A 25,519-nucleotide genomic window follows, 5' to 3' on the forward strand; every position below is an offset into this window, starting at 1 on the left:
GTTAACAATCATAAATTGTTTTTCGCATAATTGAGTTACTTCTCTTATATCAAGTGTTCTCAAAACAATATGGTGAGGTTTTTTGATGATAAAAATCGAAAATTCTTTTTTATTTAAAAAATTTTTTTTTTAACAATGCAGTAATATTTAAATACTTCTGACATGTCGATCAAGTAGTTAGGTGAAACCCGCACAAAAAGTCAGCTGATACCATTGCTTTTTAATCGATTTTTTTTTTTTTTTTTTTTTTTTTTTCTGAACTTCGCTATTATAGTGTTCGCACCACTTTTAAGTTAAATTTCCCACAATCTCTTAATCTTGTTAGTGGGAATAAGTATTATTTATTTAGTTATTTATTTTTATTTTTTAAAGCAACTAACATAAAGGAATTATTTCCTTGCACTTTTGGACTTTTGATTAGGAGCAAAGTGTAGTACCTGTTCTGATATTACATTTCTTTTTTTGTCTTCAGTCAACAAAGGAGAAATCCTCCTAGACTGAAACAATTTAAATTTTTGTCCCAGTCGAGACTTCTCTTTGAGGGAGGGAGGCGCTGGATTTTCCGATGTTTTGTCTCTGTCCTTGGGGGAGGGGTGGGGGTTAAATATGGACACTATTTTCTTGGAAAGAACATGTTTGAAGGAAAATGAACAACTAGCTTGTCCTAATCAAATATTGAGGCCAGATACATTGCTGTGTAGGTTTGATTTTGAAGGTTAAATTGGTCTAATTTTAAAGATTAGATACTGTGAGTTCAAATGTAAAATTTTTTTTTTAAGGTTTTGTTATCTCACATTCCCTGATGAAGCGACTACCTTGGAGCACCTTGCATTACACAAGAAAGTGAATTTTGCTGGTCAAAAATTGGGTATTTATACTACAAAGAAAGACTTCCCCCTAGGTAAGTACGAAACAATATTTTAACTTTTGTATAAAAGTTCCAAAAATTATTCTAAATAAATGTAAACTTTTTTTCTTCTTCTTCTTCCAACTATCCTAACTATATTAGCACTCGTTCAAATATCTATAACTTTTGGATACAAAATAATCTTTTTGTAATGCTGTATATATAGTAATCTGCAAACGTTTTCAAACTGTTTTAGATTTTCCAAATTTGTATTTTTTCTAAAGTTTCTTTCCATAAAAATGAAACATCAAAATTATCCATAATAAATTATTCGAGGGGGGGAAAAAAAAATTCATTTTTCCATGAAAATAAAATTGTAAAAGAAAAAAAAAAATCTTGAATTGCAAATTACTATCGTCCATATCATAGGTGTACTAGTGGATTTTTTTTTTTTTTTTTACACTTATGTTCACCCTTAACAAGGCATATTGCAACTTGGACGTAAGGGTCAACTATTTGGGACCATGCCTAGGAAAGATTAACAAGATGTTGGCAAATGTTGCATTTAAACTTCTGCTTATCAGTACAGCCAGGGAAGCAGGTAGCAGGAAGGAAATTCCAAAGTATAGCTGTTCAAGGGAAGAAACTCTTAGAGTAGAAAGCTTTCTGGCATTTAGAGACCTCAACAGTGAAGGGGTGAGATTTTGTTGCTAAGCAGGTTTGTCAGGGATATGTACGTCGAGGGGGCACAAGTGCAACGAGTTCATCAGAGCACATTCCATTAAAATATTTGTAAAACAGGCACAGGAATGCAGCATTGTGGTGATGGGACAGGGGTTGGAGCCTAGTTGACAAAGTTGGACTAATTAGATTGAAAACTCTTTTTTGGACCCTCTCCAAGGGGGAGAGGCTAGTGGTAGATGTATCAGCCCAGATGTGGCAACAATACTCCATGCATGGGCGAATGGTGGCTTTGTAGAGGTACAGGATACTCCCATGTGTGAGTAGTCTTCTAGATTAATAGAGGGAACTCGCCTTCTTTGCAGCAGCCTTCGCAATGTCCTCAATGTATTTATTGATTTTGGTAATTTGAATATTGTATAATCTTGATTTAATTTTTTATTTTATTTTTATTTATCCAGGTGTTTACGGAGATGTGTTGAAGGAAATGTTTCTTGATGTTGCTGACCTCGGTAAATAGAATTTCTTTTTCTTTTCAATATCATGTTTATTAATTTTTGATAGCAGGATTTGGGTTTAAAATATATAAAAACACAATTTAAGACTAAATTATACTTGACAACAATTTATTGTTTGACAGGATACACCAAAAAGAAATAAGATTTCTTTAATCCGCAGCATTTCAAAGAATGTGTTCTCATCAGAGGCAAATGAATATTATAGCAAATCTATGAATTTGCTGATACTACATTTTAAATTGAACCTGCGTTATATAAAAACTAGTGATAAATGCAAAAAAGTTTTTGTGCAAAGAGTTCATGAAATGGGAGAAAAAAAAAATTAAGAATAAAAAGAATTAAAAATCCAGACGAAAAGATATGCAGCGGTTATGCATTTCTGAAATCGAAATGATCAAAAGAATCGATGTTCTCATAAGAAAAAGTTGGATTTATAATGTTGATAAACAGATTGAAATTAAAAAAACAAAATGTGTGTGATCCAAGTCTGTAAAAAAAAAAAAAAAAAAAAAAAAAAAAAAAAAAAAATTGCAGTGGTCGAGGCAGGAAGATTATTTCGAATCGTTACTTGATTACACTATTCCTAAGTAAAAAAAAAAACCAAAAAAAAAAACCCCCTAAGATATCCAGTGGTGAGGCTCCAAAGCTATGGGGGATGTGGAATTTACCCTTAGGTACTACTAGTACTACTAGCCTGGGTGCCCAGCATTGCCCGGGTGTTTAGGGGGTATGTTGAGCAAAAAAAAAAAAAAATGTGGTAGTAGGCAGGCAGGCTTGAACCCATACCGCAAAGGAGGAAAAGAATGTGAAAAAAAAGACATCTTTGCTGTGTCCATCGCCAAACCGGAAGTGGCGAAGGTTTAAATTAAGGCCAGTCAATCGAAAAGAGGAGATGACTTTCGAAAATATTTGGCGAAAAAAGCGACCCTCCCCTCCCCTCCCCTCCTAGTAGAAAAGTGCCCAGTTGGGAGTGAAGGAATTAATGTTTTTAGCCAATTTTTCAATATTTGTCGTCTGAAGGGTCGAGCTTTAAAACGATACCGATCTCGTGAACATCCATCGCCTCTGTCGAAAGTTTTAGGCATGTATACGTACATTTAAACAAACAGGTGAGATTTATATTATAGATTATTCGGAGATTCCATTGGATCGGAATAGTGCCAAACATTGATGTTATTGTTTTTTCTTTTCCACTTTGTAAAGCTCAATCATGTTCTGGAAAGTTTAAAAAAAAAAAGAAAAACAAAAAACAAAAGCAATTTTCTTCTACAAAACAATCAAACCAAACACCATGAATAAATATTTGAAGATATAAAGAACTTGAAGCATTAAAACCTTTTCCAAAATTTTAATTTGGCATGAAATAATCCGGATAAAAAAAAAATAAAAAATAAAAAATAAAAAAAATAACCAACCATTTTTATTTCCATGTTTTCCTTGTGAACTGAACCTGCTACTTCAACTTTTCTATGTCTAAGAATTCTGATTCATTCTTCATCGTGACCATGCCATCAAAGTTTACGGACACACACGCTTCATATACCGTCTAGATGTAATCTTCCTCTGAGGTCATCAGATCTAAACCTGTTTTTAAGATTCACATTACACATCCATGATATTATTAGATTGTTTCTCTCCATACAACGCATCTCCTCAATCTAGCTTTATTGTATTTTATTTCAGAATGCAATTTTAATTGCCAAAAAGCAAAAAACAAAAGGAAAATAAAATGTAAACAAAAACGAAATAAAAAATGAAACGAATAGAAACACAAAAATATACATAGTTAAGAAAATTATTTTAAAAAAAAAAAAAAAGCTTAAATTTTAGCAGTTTTTGAACGCCTTAATAAGAAAAATGAACTCTTAGCCAAATCAAATTATTGCACTTAAAGCAAATATATATTAGTGATGGGACGATTCCAATATTTTTCCTCGATTCTGATACAATTACCAATTCCTTATAAATTTCTAAATATTTAACTACATAGCTGTATTTTTTTCTCCGATTACCGCAGAAAAAACATGTTAAATGTGCACATATTTTCCTAAGCATAAAAATACACTTGTGATTGAAGATCTATCGATTTTAGCTTCACTGGTCATTTAAAATCAAATATTGATTATTTCATAATTGTTACCAGTAATAGAATAGTTTGCTTTAAGCAAAATCAAATAAAAAAGACAATTAAAAGAATTGTTTTGGCATCGGAAAAGTGGTACAAATTTTTCCGATAACATTCCAATTTTTTTTTATTTTTATTCCAATTAATCGTCCCAACACTAATAAATATATATATATTATAGCTGTTGAAAAAGGAAGACTGAGTTTTTTGGTATCCATGGTAAAAAGAAAAAAGGACGGAGGGAAAACATTTATTGGAGGTTGAAAATAAAAAAAAAAAATTAATAAATAAAGGGATAAAGTCAGCCGATTGGGTTTCACCCTCACTTTTCAAAGCAAAATTGAGTTTCGTTGTATAGGGAAACAAATTTAAACTGGAACAATTAAAATAAAATCAAACTATCGAGGGTGGGGAACGACTAAAATAAATATTGTTATGATACAACGGAGAGGAAAAGCTTAATGTATAATTGTCATAATGATGGATTTAGTTTAGTCGGGTTTTTTCTTTCCGATAATTTTATTTTATTCGTTTTCCTGTTTGAATTCGGTTCCCTATACAAAAAAAATCAAAAAACCCTCGATTCGGCTTTGAAAAGTGAGGATGAAATCCGGTCGGCCGACTCTATGTATGTATGTATGTATGTATGTAACTTGACCTTTTTTTTTTTTTTCAATCTCCATTAAATGTTTTTCCCTCTGTCCTTTTTTCTTTTTGTCATGGATACAAAAAAAAAAAATCAGTTTTCCTATTTTTAACAGCTTTAAAAAGTTTTGTACCCCTAAAAAATAAAATGAAATAATATATACGCATGCACACACACACACTTGAATAAAGTACAGTTAAATCAACACTTAGATTTGGTCTTGTCTTATATCTTTTCTTTCGAAAGATAGTTGTTTCGCAGTCAGTTCTTCATTTTCAAAAATGTTGGTAATAGTGACGTGTTTTTTTAAATTACTGTCTTTCCTTTAGAAAGAGTTGTTGACTTTTCTTGTTGAAAGAATTTTTTAGATTTGACTTTGAAAAAAAATTCTTAATTAATACAAGCACGAGACAACTTTTTTAACCAATAAAAAAAAACTCCTTTTAATTATTCATTAGTTTAACATAATCGACAGATTATTTTGTTTATTTATTTTTAATTTGATTTTATTTTGTAAATTATATTGAAGGAATACATTAATTTAACATAATCCACAGATTATTTTGTTTTATTTATTTTTAATTTAATTTTATAAATTATATTCAAGGAATATATTTATTTCTAACGTATCCCCCCTCCCCCTAAAAAAAGATTGCAATTTATGTTATTGAAATTACACCCCAGTAAATTATTTAGGTAATTATTTTAGTATATTGCCAGAACATTTAATATTGGAGTCGTATTTTGAAATTAATATAATTTGCATTATTAGATCTTCATAAAAATTAACATAAATGATAAATTGTTTTATTTTATAATTTTATTTTGCAAATTGAAGGAATATATTTCTTTCTAACAAAATTTACAAAAGACATTAAAATTGCTTTCAAATTATTTAATGATACAAAATTAAAATAGAAATTTTTTTTATCTTTTCTAGATGAGCTGTTGATAATAAAAGGTCTTCCGAGCGGTCTCAACCAATTAAACTTGGCCGATTTATTCCCGTCTGTTCTGGATTTAAAAGTAATTCCATATCTTGAAAAGAAAAATCGTCCAGGGTAAGTTTTGCGGCACCAATCACATAACTTGATCGAGCACTTCTTTTGTTATAAAGAAAATCATCTTTCAAATTTTACAGTACTTTAAAAAATGAAAATATCGAAAAAAAAGTTTAAATTGTACGTATCCGTTATGGAATGAAGTTCTCCGAAAAAAGAAATTTCACTTAATTTCATCAAGTAGTTTTTGTTTTACAGCGAAAAAACAATTTGTTATGATACTGAGCAAAAGGTTCGATTTTTAGGGAGAAAAGCTAGTATTAAAGATGGGGAGGGAATGTAGGTGCTATAAACTGAGTTATCTCCCCGTGGCTTCTAAAAATCCAAACAAAAATTTAAAAAATTCCAAGATCTGTCTTCAACGTGCTGTCATAAAAACGTGTTTTTCCGCTGTAAAAAAAACTATTCAATCAAATTAAGTGAAGTTTTTTTTTTTTTTTCAGAGATCTTCAGTTAAAACGGATACGTACAGTATAACCTTTTTTTTTTTTTTTTTTTTTTTTTTTTTCGATATTTTCATTTTTTAATGTCTTGATTAAACTGTGCAAGTACCAATTTTAGTTTTTTTAATGCCCTCTTCCTCATGTTAAGAATAGCTTTTTAAAATCTTTACTTGGAGTTATCTCCCTTGTTTCTTCAAACTTTTTCAAGATGGCATTGCTTAACCACAAAATTTGATTTTCACATTTAAAAATAGAATTAATTTACATGATTTTTGGTGTCTATTTTATGTTGTAGATATGTACATCATACAGGTTTTTCTTTTTGTTTATTTAAATGTAAGGGAAAATTTTGAACTTGCATTAAAAAAAAAAAAATGTAAATTTTTGTTGCAATAAGAATGCACCTAGTTGTTTTTTTTTATTTGCGGACTGGTATCCTTATCTTAATAGTTGTTGTATCACTACGTTTCGGGCCAACTCATCCTCTGGCCTTCTTCAGGTGATTGTTAGCCGTGACCGGACAGGAATTCGGAGTTTTTTGACTGTATCCTCAGTAATTACTGCCTTCCATAGTTGTTGTTTACTACGTTTTGGTCAACTTATTCTCTGGTCTGGTAGGATTGAAACTGCTATCTTTAGACAATGCTCACCTGGAACCAGAGGGATTCAACTCCTCTATCCACTGTGCCACGGGCCTTGAAGGACAATCAAAGTTGGATATTTTGGTCATAACCACCTTAACAATCACCTGAAGAAGGCCAGAGGAATAGTTGGCTGAAATGTGATAAAACAACGTTGAAAATGAGGATAACACTCCCCAAATCTATATCACTATAAAAGTGAAATTTCCCTACCAAACTACTCTGTCAATTTTCAGTCCAGACTCGAGATTTGATATAAGGAATATTGAGATTTGGGGAAATCTTTTTAATCGGTTTTCGGCCAGAAATTTGGCTGTCAAGGGGTCAAAGTACAATGATTTTACCTTTGAAAACTCTACCAAACTCCTACCAATTTTGAGTCTAAACACTTGAAATTTTAGATGTAGGTTACTTGGACATGAATCAAACTTTAATTTGATTTGAGCCCAAAACAAATGTTATGGGGTTAAATTAGGGTCAAAGTTAAAAAAATTTTGACCTCTGCAGTCTCTACAAAATTACTCAGCCAACTTTTTGTCTAAACATTTGAAATTTTATATAAAGTACATAGGACAAGCTTTTTAATCGTTTTTTGACTGATAATTTGGCTTCCAAAAAAAAAAGGGGGTCAAAGTTTAAAAGATTTGACCTTTGTGGTCTCTAGCAAACTACTCAGCCAATTTTGGATCTATCATTTGAAATTTTACATAAAAGGGTATTCAGACATGCAGCAAGCAGCAATATATATATATATATATATATATACATTTTTTTTTTTTTTTTTTTTTTTTTAAATTACATTTTCACCCCAAACAAGATACATTGCCACTTTGGTGTAGGGGGCTACTATCAGGGGCAGCAACTACTGAGGCACTATGTAGGGATTTGGGCAGCAAGATGTCGGTTCACGTTGCACTTGAACTTCTGCATGTCAGTACAGTTAGGGAAGCAGGAACCTGGAATGGAATTCCAGAGCTTAGCGGTTCTGGGGAAGAAACTACTGGAGTAGAAAGATCTTTTACATCTAGGGATCTCTACTGTGTGGGGGTGGGATTTAGCTGCCATATCCACATAAAGTTATGATCATATGGCCCGAGCAAAGCCGGGCTGAACTGCCAGTAAATAAATACACAAATTACTCGTCTCAAAGGATTTCAATAAAAAAGAAAGAAAATCTATTATATAAATTATGTTTGTATATCTGAAAACTTTTGTCATCTGCATCTGACTGGGTTGAAACGGGTACCATTTGAAAAAGTAATGCCTCGGATGTATAAATGAAAATTAGAAAGAAAAAAGATTAATTCTGTGGTAGTCGAATGGACCACTTTTTGGAAGGGGGGGGGGTCCTTTTTCGAAACGCTGTTTTCTGAAGTCATGCATGCATAATTAAGTAAAACTGTTTAAAAAAGCTTATTCGGCAACATCATGATGCCATAAGCACTTGTGGTCGTGTGGCCAAACATGTTTGCTCGTAATGAAAAAGTGCTCAATATCCTTGTTATAGCAGGAGTGTCCAAACGAAACTTTATATGGATTTTGGGCAACACCAAGTATTCTTGCTAGAATATAAAAAATAAGTTGTTTTTTTTTTTTTTTTTTTTTTTTTTAGGGCTGCCATTATTGTGTGTAGAAATGCTGAACAAGCACAGATGTTTTTTGAAAAAACTGTTGAATGGAAAGGAAAGAAATTAAATGTGCGAAAGATGACAGACCGAATCTTCAACAATGGTATGTAATTTCTTCGAAATTTTAGTGTGAATGGCTGAAAATTTTGTTAATAAAACCCGCAATCTTTTCTACAATCCAACTCTATTTGATCAAAATAAACTTCAGTCTTTGCGAGATTTGTTAACCCAGTTTGTCACAAATTTTAGTGTAGAAACAATTAGTCGGAATCTGAAAAAATCCGAAGTTTTTGTAGTATTGGTATAAAAAAATTCTCGTTCCAAAAACGATTCTTAATGTTTTTCCCATTTCTAGTAATAACACTAAAATAAATATTGAATGTGAAACTACAATTTATAGGAGATAACGAATTTAGGTAAAAATGGAACCAGAAAAAAATGTTAGACTGTTTGGCCCACATTGGTCAGTTAAAACGAAGATAATCACATTAAAAGAAAACCAACAAAGTAATTCTAGATTTTTCAACTATTTTTTTTTTCTTTTTTTCAGTAATGAAGCAATTCAAAGTTGATGAAGATGAACTATCGAGTGAGTTTTTTTTTTTTTTTACGTAACTAGAAAAATTCTTTTTTTTTTCTTTTCATAACTTTTAAAAATGTTTTTTTTCTTTTCATAACTTTTAAAAATGTTTTTTTTTTCTTTTCATAACTTTTAAAAATGTTTTTTTTTTCTTTTCATAACTTTTAAAAATGTTTTTTTTTTTTCTTTTCATAACTTTTAACAAATGTTTTTTTTTTTCTTTTCATAACTTTTAACAAATGTTTTTTTTCCCCATAACTTTTAACAAATGTTTTTTTTCATGGAGTTATAAAAGAATTTTTTTTTTTTTTTTTTTTTTTTTTTTTTTTTAACTTTTTAATATTTTTAACTTTTCAAAAAATGTTTCTCACTTTTTTTTTCATTACTTTAAAAAAAAATTTTTTTTTTTTCAATCTTCCTTTATATTGTACATATTTCTCCATAGAAAAAAAAAATTAATAGGAACCATGTCTTTTGTATTGTTCGAACTACGATTCGGTTATTTCCCACCGATAGATTGTTGAAATCCATCACAATTTCAACAACTTTCACCATTGATTACTTCCATCCATTAATACAAGCGATAATGACTGTAAGTAATACATCACTTCTCTGTCATGGCTGACAGAACAAGAACAATATTGTTCATAACTCAGATCTACATTACTCTGGAATCTTGCTCTTTTCTCTCAAATCTATCCCCACCTCCCCCATTCAAACACAAACATGGTTCTTTTCCAATCCAAATTAAATATATATACGTAAAAATATACAAATACATATAGATAAAAATGTATATGCAACACATGTGGTTGTGTCGGATGTTGGATAGTGAAGAAATGTGACCAACTGCTGTCTTTTCTCTTTGTGTCGCTTTATTTATATAAACTTTTTTTCCTATTGAAATGTTTCCAATTTCCCATTTTCTATTGTTTCAATCTTATGACCGATATCCTCTCACATACTTCTGGGTCAAATTAAGCATTCCAATAGATTGGTAGAAAGTTACACATTCCTCAGATGGAATGCATCTCCACGTGTGTGCAACCCATCAGATACACCCTTCCCAGGGTTGCCTGCCAATATCTAAGACCTAAATATAATTTTGTTTCTTTTGGAACGAACTACAACTAAATGTGTATTTTATTTTTTTTTTCCACAGTTTATGCTGGTCGTCTTTTGAAAGTAATGAATTTGCCAAAAGGTTCGACAGCCCAGGAAATTCAAGAATTATTCTCAAGTGCAATTTTCATCAAAGTAATCGAAAACAAACAGTAAGTCTCATCATCGTCTCTTATTTTTCTCCTTGTATTAAATGATTTTGATTTAAAATTGAAACTAGTAGGGAGACCCAACATTGCCCACGATTGAATAAGGATCAACATATGTTCCACACTTCTAAATCTTTTTCATATTTGGATTCATCGGACTACTGTTCTCATCTTGAGTCTGATTTTCACACTCAAGATGAGAACAATAGTCCGGTGAACCCAAATAATACGAATAACCAATCCTCATCTCAAAAATGTCCAACATTTTTGTCATCGAAATCGGTGAAATCGCCCATTTTTCAATCAAATTGATTTACTGCCTGCCCTAGTTGAGGGACCTATTGCGGTGCACCGGGAGGAAACTTTGCACGTCTCCCCACAGTGATGTAGTCCACAAAGCATTGCAATCTACATTGCACTGTGGAAAGCCTACTGTTGATTTAAAAAAAAAATTTTCTTTTATAAATAACTGGCGGGGGTACCCGGCGTTGCCCGGGCGTTTCTAGGTGTGTGTTGGGGGAGGGGTAAAAAAATTTGGTAAGTAGGTAGGATCGAACCCGGAACGTTGAGGCGAAGGTGGAAAAGAAAGTGTGAAAAAAACCTGACAACTTACCACTCGCCCACGAAGGGAGAGTAACTAAACAGTTTAATTTTAACAATTAAAAAGTTAAACTGACAGGTGCGCGATTTTAATGATCACGCCATAGAAGCCCCGCAGTGAACTTTCTACTGCGGGGTAGTTATTTTGGTTTTGTTTCGCCAAAATGTTGGGGAAAGCAGCTCCCCATAAAGAGGAGTGTCCATATGAATAGCAATTATCTGATATAAGGAGTTTCCCCCCACATTGATCAAACGCCCATTGCTTTCTGGACATTCCCAGCTTTCGTGCCGGGAACTGCACCTTCACTTCAGACCAGTTTTGCTTTTATATGAAAAAAACCAAATCAACATGAGAGCCACTGAAATAGCAAGAATCGTGTAAAATTTGACGTAAATAAATCTAGCCGCGACGCACATTCGCAAATCGTAGATATTATTATCTAGGGGGTATATAAACACTTCTAAGCAATAGTACCCCCCCCCCAAAAAAAAAACCCCGGGGGGGGGGGTATTTCTTGGACATCCAAAAAACTCTTGCGCGTTTTGCCTTTTTTTTTTATATATATATTTATATAGATGGTTTGCATTAAAGTTGAAAATGCAAAGATTGTCATGCCTCAATTATGCTCTAAACAAAAACAGTAATTTTGAACGTTCACCTGTGTTATCGAAGAGCCTACTGTTGATGTTATTTGCTAATTGAACTCATTGATAAGAAAAAAAATTAAAATAAAATGGGGCGGTACACCTGAGCTTGAACAGGGGATCATTCAATCTGTGCTCTACCATTGAGTTATTTTTCCAGATGACCATTTTTCTTTTTTTTTTTTTTTTTAATAGGAAATTATTTTCTGAGATTATATTATTTCCCTTGGCTGGTTTAAAGTAAAATATTCTCCTGTAAAAATTTCTTTTTTATCTATAAGAGAGGAAGACTATTTTTATTTAAGATCAGGCTTTTCTTACCGTGTTAAAGAGAGAATAAGACGCCATCTTGAATGTTCCAATACATCGGTAAACACTATGTTTTTCGAGCTGAATAAACATGTTACCTTGAATAAAAACACGAAAAATATATCCAGTTTGGTAGAAAAGTAACTTATCTTGCCTTTGATAATATTTATTTGTTATATATTTGTTTTTTGACAACTTTTTCGAATCTATGTGTACAGTAATACAAACCCGTTTTTTTTTTTTTTTTCCCTGTTGCTTTCAAATATTCTCTAACTTTCTTTTTCAACAAAGAACCGCTACATGTTGAAATTATAAGTTCCGTTCTCACACCATTACAATAATAATCATATATTATTATGATAGTCGAAAATGAGGCTACATCAAAGGGCGGTCACTTGTCCAGGGTTGCCAGATTATCCTTTGTAAAGCTAAATTTTTTGAATTTTTTTTCAAAGTGTAATGTACAACTCAAAGGAACAAGCAGAATATTATATAGTAAAAGCCGACTATAGATTCTTTAATTCTTAAAGTTTACGTAGGAAGTCATTAATACCTAACATATATGCTGATTCTTTGAGATGTCTTACTTTTCGTCATTTTGCTTTATTATAATTTTTACTTCAGCCCACAAGAGTACATAGTTTCCTTCCATATATGGTCAGTCGTACGAGATTTTTAAAAAAATTTTATTTTCCTCAATATATTTTGGCTGGCCGAGATTCATCTTGTTGACAGCTGTCTTGCCTAACATTACACCTCTAAAACCATTGGCCAAAATGTTGCGAAAATAAAAACGAAGATGAGAATCACAAACCAAATTCTCATCTTGTGAATTCCAAAATGAAGTCTCGTCAATTATGGTGAACAGAATTGAAATCTGGACGACACCGGTTGGATGGGTAATTTGTTTCTTTTTAAAAAGTACAAAATTTTTGTTTTGTTTAGATTTGCCGTTGTTGCTTTTTCTACCAACGAAGAAGCCGAAGAAATATGCAAACGTCCGACTGATCAACTGACCATACTCCGTAAAAGGGTTGAAGTAATGCACTACGAATTTGGTGCCAGAGACAGCAAGAAGAACAAATCAGGTGAGTTTTTATCGTTTTTCAAATATAAATTTAAATTATTCTTTTGTTTTATCCCTTCTTATCCCATTCCTTTTTTTTTTTTTTCTCTTTTCTCTTCAAAACACGTTCCACCCTCTCATGCTCTTCTCTTTTTCTTCCCTCCCCACAACGCCTTTCTCTTTATCTTCCTCCTCTGGACACCCTCCTCTTTCCTCCCACCTCCCTTGCGGACGACCTCCTCTTTCCTCCCCCCTCCCTTGCGGACGCCCTCCTCTTTCCTCCCACCTCCCTTGCGGATGCCCTCCTCTTTCCTCCCACCTCCCTTGCGGACGCCCTCCTCTTTCCTCCCCCCCTCCCTTGCGGACGCCCTCCTCTTTCCTCCCCCCCTCCCTTGCGGACGCCCTCCTCTTTCCTCCCCCCCTCCCTTGCGGACGCCCTCCTCTTTCCTCCCCCCCCCCTCCCTTGCGGATGCCCTCCTCTTTCCTCCCACCTCCCTTGCGGACGCCCTCCTCTTTCCTCCCCCCCCCCTCCCTTGCGGACGCCCTCCTCTTTCCTCCCACTTTCCTTGCGGACGCCCTCCTCTTTCCTCCCCCCCCTCCCTTGCGGATGCCCTCCTCTTTCCTCCCCCCCCCCTCCCTTGCGGATGCCCTCCTCTTTCCTCCCACCTCCCTTGCGGACGCCCTCCTCTTTCTTCCCACCTCCCTTGCGGACGCCCTCCTCTTTCCTCCCACTTCCCTTGCGGACGCCCTCCTTTTTCCTCCCCCCCTCCCTTGCGGACGCCCTCCTCTTTCCTCCCCCCCCCCTCCCTTGCGGATGCCCTCCTCTTTCCTCCCCCCCCTCCCTTGCGGACGCCCTCCTCTTTCCTCCCCCCCCCTCCCTTGCGGATGCCCTCCTCTTTCCTCCCCCCCCTCCCTTGCGGACGCCCTCCTCTTTCCTCCCCCCCTCCCTTGCGGACGCCCTCCTCTTTCCTCCCCCCCTCCCTTGCGGACACCCTCCTCTTCCCTCCCACCTCCCTTGCGGACGCCCTCCTCCCACCTCCCTTGCGGACGCCCTCCTCCCACCTCCCTTGCGGACGTCCTCCTCCCACCTCCCTTGCGGACCCCCTCCTCTTTCCTCTCCACCTTCTTTGTGGACGCCCCCCTCTTTCCTCTCCCCCTCCTTTGCGAACGCCCTCCCCCTTTCTGGAAGCGCTTTTCTTTCCTCTCCCCTCCCCCTTTCTGGAAGCGCTTTTCTTCCCCCCCCCCTCCCCTTCCCCCTCCTTTCCGGACACCCCCCTCTCCTTCCGCCCCCCCTCCACCCCCACATCTAAAAAAAATTATCTTTTCACACGCTGACATTGTTTTGCTGATCGTTAAACAAATTTGCAATTTTTTTTCTTTTTTTTTTTTTGTTTCAGCAAAACCGAAAAATTGCAAAAATCGGATTTTACACGTCACAGGTTTCTCACCAACTACGACGGTTATACATCTTCGGGGTATCTTTAAAGACAGTTCAGTCGTCATACCGAAGACAAAGGGGCGACCGTAAGTTTCTTTCCTCTCCATTATGTGCTTCATCTGTTGTAGCGAAACTTTGTTAGGATATGGTGCAGTGAACAAAGTGTTATGCTATCCGTTCAAAGTTAGGAATTAATAAAGATGGGTATTTAATGCAATTTTATTGATATTTTCTGATCAATAGTTCAAATCGTTTTCGAAATGAGGCAGATTCACATGCTGATGGTCAACATAATAAAATTTTTAATGAATTGACATTTTTAATCCAGGTGTTTTTAGTACGGAAACTGTCATAAAGTTCTTTTTAGTCCCCTGACAAAAGGAGGGTGAACCTGTAAATTCACCCATGTCCGTTCGTCCGTTCGTCTGTCCGTACTTTTCTCAATAACTACACCTTGGAATTAAAAAAAATTTTTGCACAAACATTAAACATAAAGCTCTTTTAGGGTTAATAAAAACCCACCATTTTTGGGACTATTTTATTATATTTTTGCAAAATTTTCTGTATGTTCATTTGGCAATTTTTCATGGTGTTGAACTCAAATTTAAATATGTTAAGGCCTTGGGGACTTTTGGAGCTAAATGGGGGTGGGGGGATCAAATTATGGGCTTTTACATATGTTAAGGCCTAAAACTGCACCGTTTGTTCATTTTCAGCAGGATTTAATGCTCCCTTGGGGGCTTTTGGGGCTAAATGGCCGGGTGGGGGGCAAATGCTGAACCTAGTCACTATTTTTATGCCTCGTTCACTGTGCATTCACGGGGGACCATGCATGCTTCACTTGTTTTTTCAATGAATTGAACACAATTCGCATAATTTGCATAATTCGGACTATTCTTATTTTGAATGTTATTTTCACAACATTTCAGTCGATGTAACATCCGGCCTTCTTCAGGTGTGTCTTGTAGAACTCTGGAATCTTTCTATCAAACTCCTTAAGCTGCACGTGAGATTTTCAGAACGAAATCCACAAGGTTAAGTTTTTCTCGTTCCTACAGCCATGACCTAGTAGAAATCTAAAGTAATTTACGATAGTATTTTTGAATATCACCCGTACTGAGGATTGAACCTGCAATCTCCAGAAGATGGTAGCTTACAATTTAATTATACCAAATACTTTATCCGTTCTGCCATGGATAACATTCAAGATAAGAACAGTAGTCCAAATATTGCTGATTATCAATCTTCATCTAAAAACTTCAAAAACAATTGAACACAAATTGCTATTTTAGTGGTGACACACGAGTTACGTATTGACCATGGCAATACAAGGTGACCTTCACCTACTTGAGATCATTTTTGACTTAATCATTCCGAGTTTTCATCCGCTGATCTTTTCTTAGACAGATTTCAGCTGAGTATAGTCTATCTAATTGAGAAATTAATTTCTTTTAGTCTGTCTGTCTATCTAATTGAGAAATTAATTTCTTTTAGTCTGTCTGTCTATCTAATTGAGAAATTAATTTCTTTTAGTCTGTCTGTCTATCTAATTGAGAAATTAATTTCTTTTAGTCTGTCTGTCTATCTAATTGAGAAATTAATTTCTTTTAGTCTGTCTGTCTATCTAATTGAGAAATTAATTTCTTTTAGTCTGTCTGTCTAATTGAGAAATTAATTAACTTTTTAAGTCTGAATTTGGCATAACGCAATCATTCTAAGTCAATAGGCTAAAACTTTTCCCATTTTTAACAAGCTAGAAAGTCTAGTATATATTTATTCCGAGCTTTTTCCAATATGTCCATACCATAGGATGTGCGCGAGGTATTGGTCAGTAACGCAGAAAGAAAACTTTGAATATCGATAAGAGTGAAATATCTCTACAAGATCTGTTTGCATGTTCTAGGAAGTTGCAATGTAGAGTTAATGCAGACATCTTGCTGCTTAACTCCCTACATAGTATTCCTGCAACTCACGTCCTTGATAGTACATGAAAGTGGCACTGCGCCTTGTTTGGGGTGAAACTGTAATTTAAGAAAAAAAAAAAAGATCTGGATGCCTTCAGTCTCAAAAGCTCGAAGTTAGAACTGCCATCAAGAAAAACATAAATTCATGGAATCATGTCCTTCCTCTGCATTATTGGAAAGACTGAGCTTGGTCGGAATTTTATTAGTTTAGTTAGATGAATTTGACAAATTATTCGACATGTCTCGTTTGTACGGCTTGGCTTCCCAGAGACTTGAAACCCTTTATTTCTTTCCCTCGAAAACGTGATGTTATCTCACATTGTGATTTTACTTTTGTCCTTGTTTCACGAATTACGTTTCTAGTACGTTTTTTCTTGGTGGTGGTGAGGGGTTAACCTTTGACATTTACCCCCATTCAATCATGCCACCTGCAGCTGGTATATTTTCTGTTTGTCACCATGTTATCTTGACATGTACTAATATGACCCTTGCCAAAATTCATACTACAGAGTGGAATGATAAAATTGTCACGCTAGAAAAAAAAAACATGATTCCATTTCTATTAGATGGAAACCAGTTTTCTTTTTGTGTTGCAGGCCGTCTACTAGTTGGTCAGTTGGGTGCAAATCCTAAGAGTGATGGGAGCCTTCTATCATGTCTGAAAGTGACACAATGTTTAGCAAGCGAGATCGGAGATGTGCCGCTGTACAACTCCTGCTCTTTGCCGATCCAAGTTATGACAACAGGACCATTGCCAGCACCCTGAGAATGCATCAGTGAATTGCGAAGAACAACAGGGATGTGCCTAGGGTGATAAAAACAAAGTTTCTGGTCAGTTATGGTCTTTATCGTGGTTTCAAGTGAGGGCCACATCATGCCACCTCACCTCTTCGAAATCAGATTGAAAGTCAACACCAAAGTGCACGTGGATGTGCTGAAGATTGTAGTAATCCCCTGGTGCAATCAGGTGGCGACTGGCAGAACCTGGGTGTGGCAGCAGGACTCTGCTCTGGCCCACAAGTTCAGAGACCCAGACTCGACTTCAAAAGGAATACTTTGACTTTATACCCTTCTCTCACTGCCTCCCCCTCTCCCCTGACCTGAACCCGCTGGACTACTTTGTTTGGTTATATGTCGTGAAGATCACCAACATGACCTCTCATAGCACCAAAGCCAACATGATGGCCGCTATTTGCCGAGCTCCTGCCGACACTTGTGAAAAGGGCATGCTCTCAGTTCCAGACCTGTATCAAGGCGGTGATTGAGGCTGAAAGCGGCTACACTGAGTAGATGTCAACTCTATTACATAATCAAGTTACCTAAATTGATTTTTTTTCAATAAGCTTTAAAATAAAGCTGTAATATTGTTTTCTTTAGGGCGACAATTTTATCGTTCCACCCTTTAGTTAACGTAATCGCTACTTACTGACGTAGCTTCCCGATATATAACACAAGAAGCATCAGGATGTCTTCTGACTGATCAAATGTAAGATTACTTGTCCTTTTATAGGGATAGCCTTGGTTGTATTCAATTAATTGAACACAAGTTGTTATACCTACCTCTGTTATGCGTATACATAACAATAACGTTCACTTTTCTTTTTTTTCTCTTGTGTAGATATGCTATTGTGAAATGTAGAACGGTCACAAAAGCCAACATATACCTGGCCAAAAAGAATTTGGTGGTCCGAGGTAAAATCCTGAAGATTCGACCAGCTTACAATATCGTCCGACAAATGAAAAGGGAATTACAATTGGAAGACAAATAGCAAATTCCGATGAAATTCCCTTTAAAAAAGTTTTTTTTTTATAATCTTTTTAAAATGTAATAAAGACTTGTAAAATGTTTTTCGTGTTTTATATTTTTTTGTTCAAAGCAAAAGTTATTTTTTATATTTATTGCAGTTCTTTAATTGATATGTTTATTATTTTGCCTGTTTTATTTAATAACAAGCCCTTGTACCCCCTCAACAAAAATACCTCCGACAAGCAGCGAAATCCCACCTCTATATAGTTGAGATCATTATGTAAGAAAGCCTTCTACTCTAATAGCTTCTTCCCCAGAACTGCAGGACTTTAGAATTCTCTTCCAGTTTCCTGCTTCTCCAACTGTACTGACATGCAGAAGTTCAAGTGTAATGTTAACAAACATCTTGCTGCTAAACTCCCTACATAGTACCCTTGCAACTTGGGTCCCTGATAGTAGCCCCCTACATCAAAGTGACAATGTGTCTTGTTTGGGGTGAAAATGTAATAAAAAAATAAATAAATAAAAATTTTCCCGTCCATGGATGTATTCATTAAAATTTAGCAAATTGATTTGGAAAATAGACTAAATAGATACGAAAATCGAAAATTCTATTTATTTACAGTTGGTGGGAGGGGATCCTATCACCATACTTTCCCTTAAACACGTAAATTAGACTTATATTAAGTACATTACTTAAAAATTTTTTTTTTTTTTTTTTTTTTTTTAGAGTAGACAATGCATTGTGGATGCGTTATCGGCAACTGCTGTTACTCTTGTTTCTTCTTATTTGTCTCCCAGTCCTCATTTTTAATGAGTGATTTTTCTGACAAAGGGAGAAGAAAAAACTGTATTGTAAGTTTGTAGTATCTTACGTGAACAGTTGCCAGAGATATCAGAAAGTTTCTGTTTCTATGTCTATCCTTGTGGACATGTCACTAGTAATGGTGCTGGAGGTAAACGTTTTATCTCGGTTGACGTTATCTGCCTGATAGACAGTAGCCTGAACCTTGGTTTAACCACTAAGGAGGCTGTCCTCAGCAGGTGCAAAGTACTGGGGCTCTTGTATTGCCATTTAGTGAATGGATTCTGAACCATGCAGTAGCTTCTGGTGGGGCTTCTCGATGCCATATTAGTGGGTAATTGTTACACTGTTACCTTTATGTGCTACAAAAAAATATATATTTTTTTTTTTTCTTTTACTTTCCCTCTCTGCCCTGCTCTAAGCAAGTCTGTCTACCTATTCCACAAATCCCAAAACTCCATCATGAAAAGTTTCCAGAAAAAACGCACATTTAAACCCAGGCCTTCAACTTCCAATGTAGACCACCTACTACCATGTCTCCTTCTCTAACATCAGGGGTCTATGTTCCAACCTTCTAGAGAGTGAAACTCAATTACAGGAGACTAAACTGGACCTATTATTCCTGAGCGAAACCGGCATTGGACCGATTGCTAGAAGAGTTTGCAATTAAAGGATATTTGAACTTAACATCCAAATTTGCCCCCTCCCCCAAGATCGGCATGGAATATGTGCTTACATTAAAGATGGCTTTCCCTGTGGTAGGGACATCTCCAGAGAAGATCCTAAATTACCCTATATGTGCATCCGGGTTGCACTTGATCACACGACTGCAATTATATTTGACCGCTATCGCACCCACAATAGCGGAGTTATTATCTTTCAAAGCATATCTGAGAAAATTGATCACATCCTATCTGCTCATCCTTCAGCTAACATTCACGTCTGTGAAGACTTCAATGTTCACAATGTGAAATGGTTAATCCGCTCAAACAAGACAGATGATGAGGGGAGGTTCTGTCACGATTTCTCCATTACTTATGACCTCGCTCAGATTCTTCACAAACCCACCCGTGTGCCCGATACTGACAGTCTATATGCAAGTCTCCTAGATCTTTTCCTTACAACTTGCTCCAAGCTTTGTTCCTCTGTTCTGTCTCCACTGGGATATTCCGACCACTCTATTTTATCAGTTAAAATAGAAATGAAATGTAAGTACCTCTCCATCGTACAGTATATCGATACATTATGGTTGACTGGGATAGCTTCCGTTGATTTATATCGGATCTACCTCTGTGTTTAAAAGGATGTGTCCTCTATGGTATCAGACCTGACGGAATGGTTAATTATAGGTATAGACCATTTTATACCCTCAAAAAAATTCCAGCAAAATCCTAACAGCAAGCCATGGTTCTCTCCGGAATGTGTTGCTGCTATTGCGCACAGAAATCACTTTTTTCATTGCTTCCAACATAACAGATGTACTGAGACTAAAGCTGGTTTCATGACTGCCAGCAACCATTGTAAAAATGTAACGAAGAACGCGAGAGAGTTGTATGTCGAGTCTGTCAAGTCCAAAGTGCCTGAACAACGTCTTGGTTCCCATCAGTTTTGCCAAATAGCAAACAGGATCCTGAACAGAAGCGTGTGCTCTATCCCAACTATCATTAATGGACCCGAGGTAATCAGAGAAAGAGAAACTCTTTGCAGCAAATTCTACTCTATGCGACCAAGGCTGCCAACCCCTATATTTCTTCCTGTATCAGAAAGCACGCTATGCGTCATACAAATATATGTGCATGATGTTGCCAAGCTAATCAAAAACCTTGATTCCAGTAAAGCAACTGGCCCCGATGGTATCCCAATTATAGTGCTCAAAAGCTTCAACCAGAACTAGCTCCCATACTTACAAAGCTGTTTAAGCGTTGTCTTAAGGAGAATTGCTTCCCAACCCCCTGTAAAATCTCATCAGTATGCCCTGTATTTAAGAATTCAGGTGATCGGTCATCTCCCTTTCAGTGCAGACCAATAATTCTCCTGTGCATCATGAGTAAGTTACTTGAATCTGTGTTAAATAGAGTAGTCCACCATCTCAGCAAAAATAACCTTAGTGACACATGCAATATGGTTTCCCTTCTTCTAGATCTCAAGCAGATGTGCTTACAGTTATTTCTCCTAGGATAAGCGAATCTCGACGGAGGCTTCTTTTCTAGGGCAATTGCTCTTGACATATCAAAGGCCTTTGATAAGGTATGGCATAAAGATCTACTTCACAAGATCTCCAGCTATGGTATAGCTGGAAATGTCTTTTCAATTATTAAATCCTTTCTCTCTGAGTAGTGGTTGATGGGTAAAAATCAGAAGTTCATAGTATTAATGCTGAAGTCCCTCGGGGGTCCATCCTGAGCCCAACTCTCTTCTTGATCTCCATCAATGATCTTCCAAATCACATCCTTAGATCATTCGTAGGCATTTATGCTGACGACGCTACCATCTATGGCAGCACATCAATGTGTGGTATAATGGGGGGGAAAAAGTGTCAGGTTAATTTTAATGCATCTAAAAACCAAGCTTCTATCTTTACATCATCGACGTTCTGATCCCCATCTGGCATCAATTGAAATGAATGTCTCTCGTCTTGGGGAGGCTCCATCTTTTAACAAGCTTCTGGGTTTGACTTTTAATCCTGATCTAAAATAGAATATGTACATCAAATCTGCTGACAAGGTTGCTGGAAAAATGATGGGATATTTCTATTTATATCTACCTGCTGATGCAATACTCTACCTATATAAGAGCCAGGTACGTCCAAGGATGGAGTATTGCTGTCAAATCCGGGAAGAAGCTGCTAGGAAGACTTTATCCTACCTTAACAGAATAGACTTTGTAGCCTTGTGGGAGATGCCCTTTTCTCTTCCCTGCTACCTCTTTCTCACAGAAGAGATGTTGCGAGCCCATCTGTGTTTTATCGTTATTTTCATGGCAAGTGCTCGTTGAAGCTCCAATCTATGCCCCCCCCTCGCCAAACTTTCACAAGAAACACTCGTTTGGTTGAAAACACTATCAATAATTTCCCCGACTCTTTATCTGTGCCTAAACCTAAATGTAGATTCCATGAACAAAGTTTCTTTCTTAGAACTGCACACTTGTGGAATTCTCTTCCGTTTACCTGCTTTCCAGCTGACGACAATACAACTGTCTTCAAGTCCAATGTAAACAAGTTCTTGAAAGGCCGTTCCCCTTAAGTAATACAAATTTACACTTCTAACGATTATTATGATATTGTCCTTTTGACCACTGTACACTCTTTAACCCCTCTCCTCGAGTGCCCCATGGGCCTTGATAAGTGGTGATTCCCTTGTAAAAACAAAAAAGAAAAAAAATTTTTATTAAAAATGTTTACGATTTTTTATTTACAAATTTTTTTAGATAAAAAAAATTTTTCTATTTAAAATTTTCAAAAACATCCACATCTGATTGTTAATCTATCCACCATATTATTACAGCATCCTTAGCAATCCAGCATATTATTACGGCATCCTTAGCAATCCAGCATATTATTACGGCATTATTAGCGATCCACTGTTTTATTACAGTATTCTTAGGAATACACCGTATTATTAGCGATCCAGCATATTATTAGAGAATTATTAGCAATCCCCCGTATTATTGCACCATTCTTAGCAATCTGCCATATTATTACAACATTCTTAGCAATCCTGTATTATTAGCAATCCAGCATATTATTACGGCATTATTAGCGATCCAGCATATTAGAGCATTCTTAGCAATCCACCATATTATTAGCAATCCAGCATGTTATTAGAGCATTATTAGCGAACAAGGCACAGTGCCACTTTGAAGTACAGGACTACTATCGGGAATATAAGTTCGCAGGGGTATTATCAAGGTAGATGAGTAGCAAGATGTCTGTTCACATTACATTTAAACTTTAGCATGTCAGTACAGTTGAGGAAGCAAAATCCCGAAATGGAGTTCCAAAGTCTAGCAGTTCTGCAGGAGAAACTATTGAAGTAGAAGGCTTTCTTACACCTAGAGATTTCTACTGTGTAGGGGTGAGATTTAACTGCTTGTCGGAGGTTTTTACATTGAGGGGGTACAAGTGCTTGTATTTCGTCAAAGCATTCACCATTAAAATACTTGTAGAACAGGCAGAGGGATGCTACATTTCGTCGATGGGACAGGGACTGAAGCCTAGATGACAGTTCATAACCTATCAGGTTGGCAACTCTCTTTTGAACCCTGTCCAGGAGTGAGAGACAAGCAGCAGATGCACCAGCCCAAATATGACAACAATACTCCATACATGGGTAGCTTGAAGCTGACCGCTGTGGTGCTTTTCGTTTTTCCAAGAAGACATATACATAAATGCATGTGCATATGATAGAACATTTACATCCTAAATTCTATGCAATTATGCACAATGTAGAAACTATGCATAAAAAGAATTACGCGTAAAAGTTAAATGAAACCAATACTCTATACTTGGGCGAATGGTGATACTTTCAGGCATAAATAACTTTCTAGCATGGTAGAGAGAGCTCACCTTCTTTGCAGCAGCCTTGGCAATGCTCTCAATGTATCTATTCCAGTTCATGTTCCCTGTGAACGTTAGGCTGAGGAGTTTAATGGAAGTACTTTCAAGTAATGTGTTTTTGACCATTGCTATTGGGTTTTTTTTTTTTTTTTTTTTTTTACATAGGCATCACTACTTATCAAGGCCCAGGGGCCACTCGAGGATAAGGGTTAAAGAGTTTACAGTAGTCAATTGGACAACATAGTAATTGTCAGTAATTTGTTAAACTTAAGGTGAACGGCTTATCAAGAACTTGTTGACATTGGACTTGAAGACAACCATATTGTAGTCAGCAGGAAAAGGGAAGACAGTTCCACAGGCATGCATTTCTAAGAAAGAAGCAGAGAATTATTGATAGTGTTTTCAGCTAGACGAGTGTTTCTTGTGAAAGTTTGGTGTGGGGGAGACCATAGATTGAGCACTTGCCATGAAAATAACGATAAAGCAAAGATAAACTCGCTACATCTCTTCTGTGAGAAAGAGGTAGCAGGGAAGAAAAAAAAAGGACATCTACAATAAAAGAGTTACCATTTAAAATCATTGCAAATCATTTCTCCATTTGCATATTTTAAAAACTAAACATTAATCAGAAGTGATTTTTATATAAAAGTCACTGTGTGTGTGTGTGTGTGTGTGTGAATTCCTTCCTCATAGGTTCCGAAACGGCTAAGCCTATCTCTTGCAAATTTCACACAAACGTAATTTATATAGAGGATTGATTTTACTATAATATATGTGCAATTTGCATAAATTAAAATATGTTTAAGCGTATTGTACGACCGAGCAACGCAGAATGTCCAGCTAGTCTCTACACAAAGTTGAATTTTTCGTTGCTCTTACATTGATATTAACCCTTTATGACTAGTGATTGCAACTGTCCATTGCTTACATTCTGTATGTTGGCATCTGTTTCGGAGAATGGAAGATTTTGTTTGTTGTCATAAACACAGGTTTTTCTTTCTTTTTTTTTTTTTTTTTTTTTCTTGTTTTTGCAAGCATAATGGATAATAATCAAGGTAAGTTTATGAAATGCAAAAATTCTCAGCGGTAGCTTAATTATTGCCCTTCATAATTTTTCCAGTTTGAAGACAATCATAGTGTAGGATTGGGAATCCCAGCTTAATTGCTATCTAGGTAGTTTTAGAACTAGAAAGTGATATAAGCATATTTTGATTTCCCATCAACGATTTAGCAGAAGGTTAGGTTTGACAGGCATCAAACCAAGTCATCTTGAACGACCTAGATAGAATGTACCAGAAATTAAGGGGTGACACGGGAATTGTGGTCGTAGGCTTCCAGTTGACGACCACATAGGTAGAGTTAGTTTGTGCAGCAGAGGAAGCAGACGGGAGATTTTGGGTCTCTCTCCGACAACCAGGATCCGAGATGTTAGGCTTGCCTTGAATAAAAAAGATTGAAGCTTCAAATTCCATCTTGTTGTTCATTGATGAATCTGTCTACAGCATTCACTCCCCAGCAAGATGGAGACCAGCGACCAAGAAGGCATCATCCGCTGGCCAAGGCGAATCAGGTATGTTCGCATTATATTGTTGCACATACACGTCTCGGAAACCCCAAGGCAAGAGAGAAACTGTAGAAGAATAGCAGACACACACCCACACACACATAGAACAGTGAACTGCACGTAAGATACGTAAGAACACACGCACACACACACACACGTATATGTAAGAACATTGATAAACACACAGACCCGTGAAAATAAATGTAAAAGAAAACGATTAATTTTTTTTTTTATTTTATTTTTTTTTTTTTTACACAGTGGTCAACACTTATCAAGGTCTGGAAGCCACTCAGGGATAAGGGTTATTGCAAGTACATTACGTTAGTGTGGAGATTTGATGAAGTGTTTACTTAAGGGGGTGGTTCATTAGGAATTTGTTAATATT

At 36.1% G+C, this 25,519-nt stretch overlaps 1 protein-coding gene across 1 annotated transcript in view; it reads left to right on the forward strand.

The window, feature by feature from the left end:
* The window catches only part of LOC145266296 (uncharacterized), a 78,026-nt gene extending 59,715 nt beyond the window's left edge, over positions 1-18,311 (forward strand). Inside the window, exons 16-24 of the mRNA XM_080121845.1 lie at positions 780-901; positions 1,990-2,040; positions 5,758-5,878; positions 8,575-8,693; positions 9,141-9,179; positions 10,333-10,444; positions 12,941-13,083; positions 14,459-14,585; positions 18,082-18,311. Of these exons, the coding sequence (XP_079977971.1) occupies positions 780-901; positions 1,990-2,040; positions 5,758-5,878; positions 8,575-8,693; positions 9,141-9,179; positions 10,333-10,444; positions 12,941-13,083; positions 14,459-14,585; positions 18,082-18,232 (985 nt within the window). The 3' untranslated portion in view covers positions 18,233-18,311. The remainder of the gene's footprint in view (positions 1-779; positions 902-1,989; positions 2,041-5,757; positions 5,879-8,574; positions 8,694-9,140; positions 9,180-10,332; positions 10,445-12,940; positions 13,084-14,458; positions 14,586-18,081) is intronic.
* The last annotated feature ends 7,208 nt before the right edge of the window (positions 18,312-25,519 follow it).

This window comes from Euprymna scolopes, chromosome 41 (assembly GCF_053919585.1).
Source record: "Euprymna scolopes isolate OS-2025 chromosome 41, ASM5391958v1, whole genome shotgun sequence".
Taxonomy (NCBI): domain Eukaryota; kingdom Metazoa; phylum Mollusca; class Cephalopoda; order Sepiida; family Sepiolidae; genus Euprymna; species Euprymna scolopes.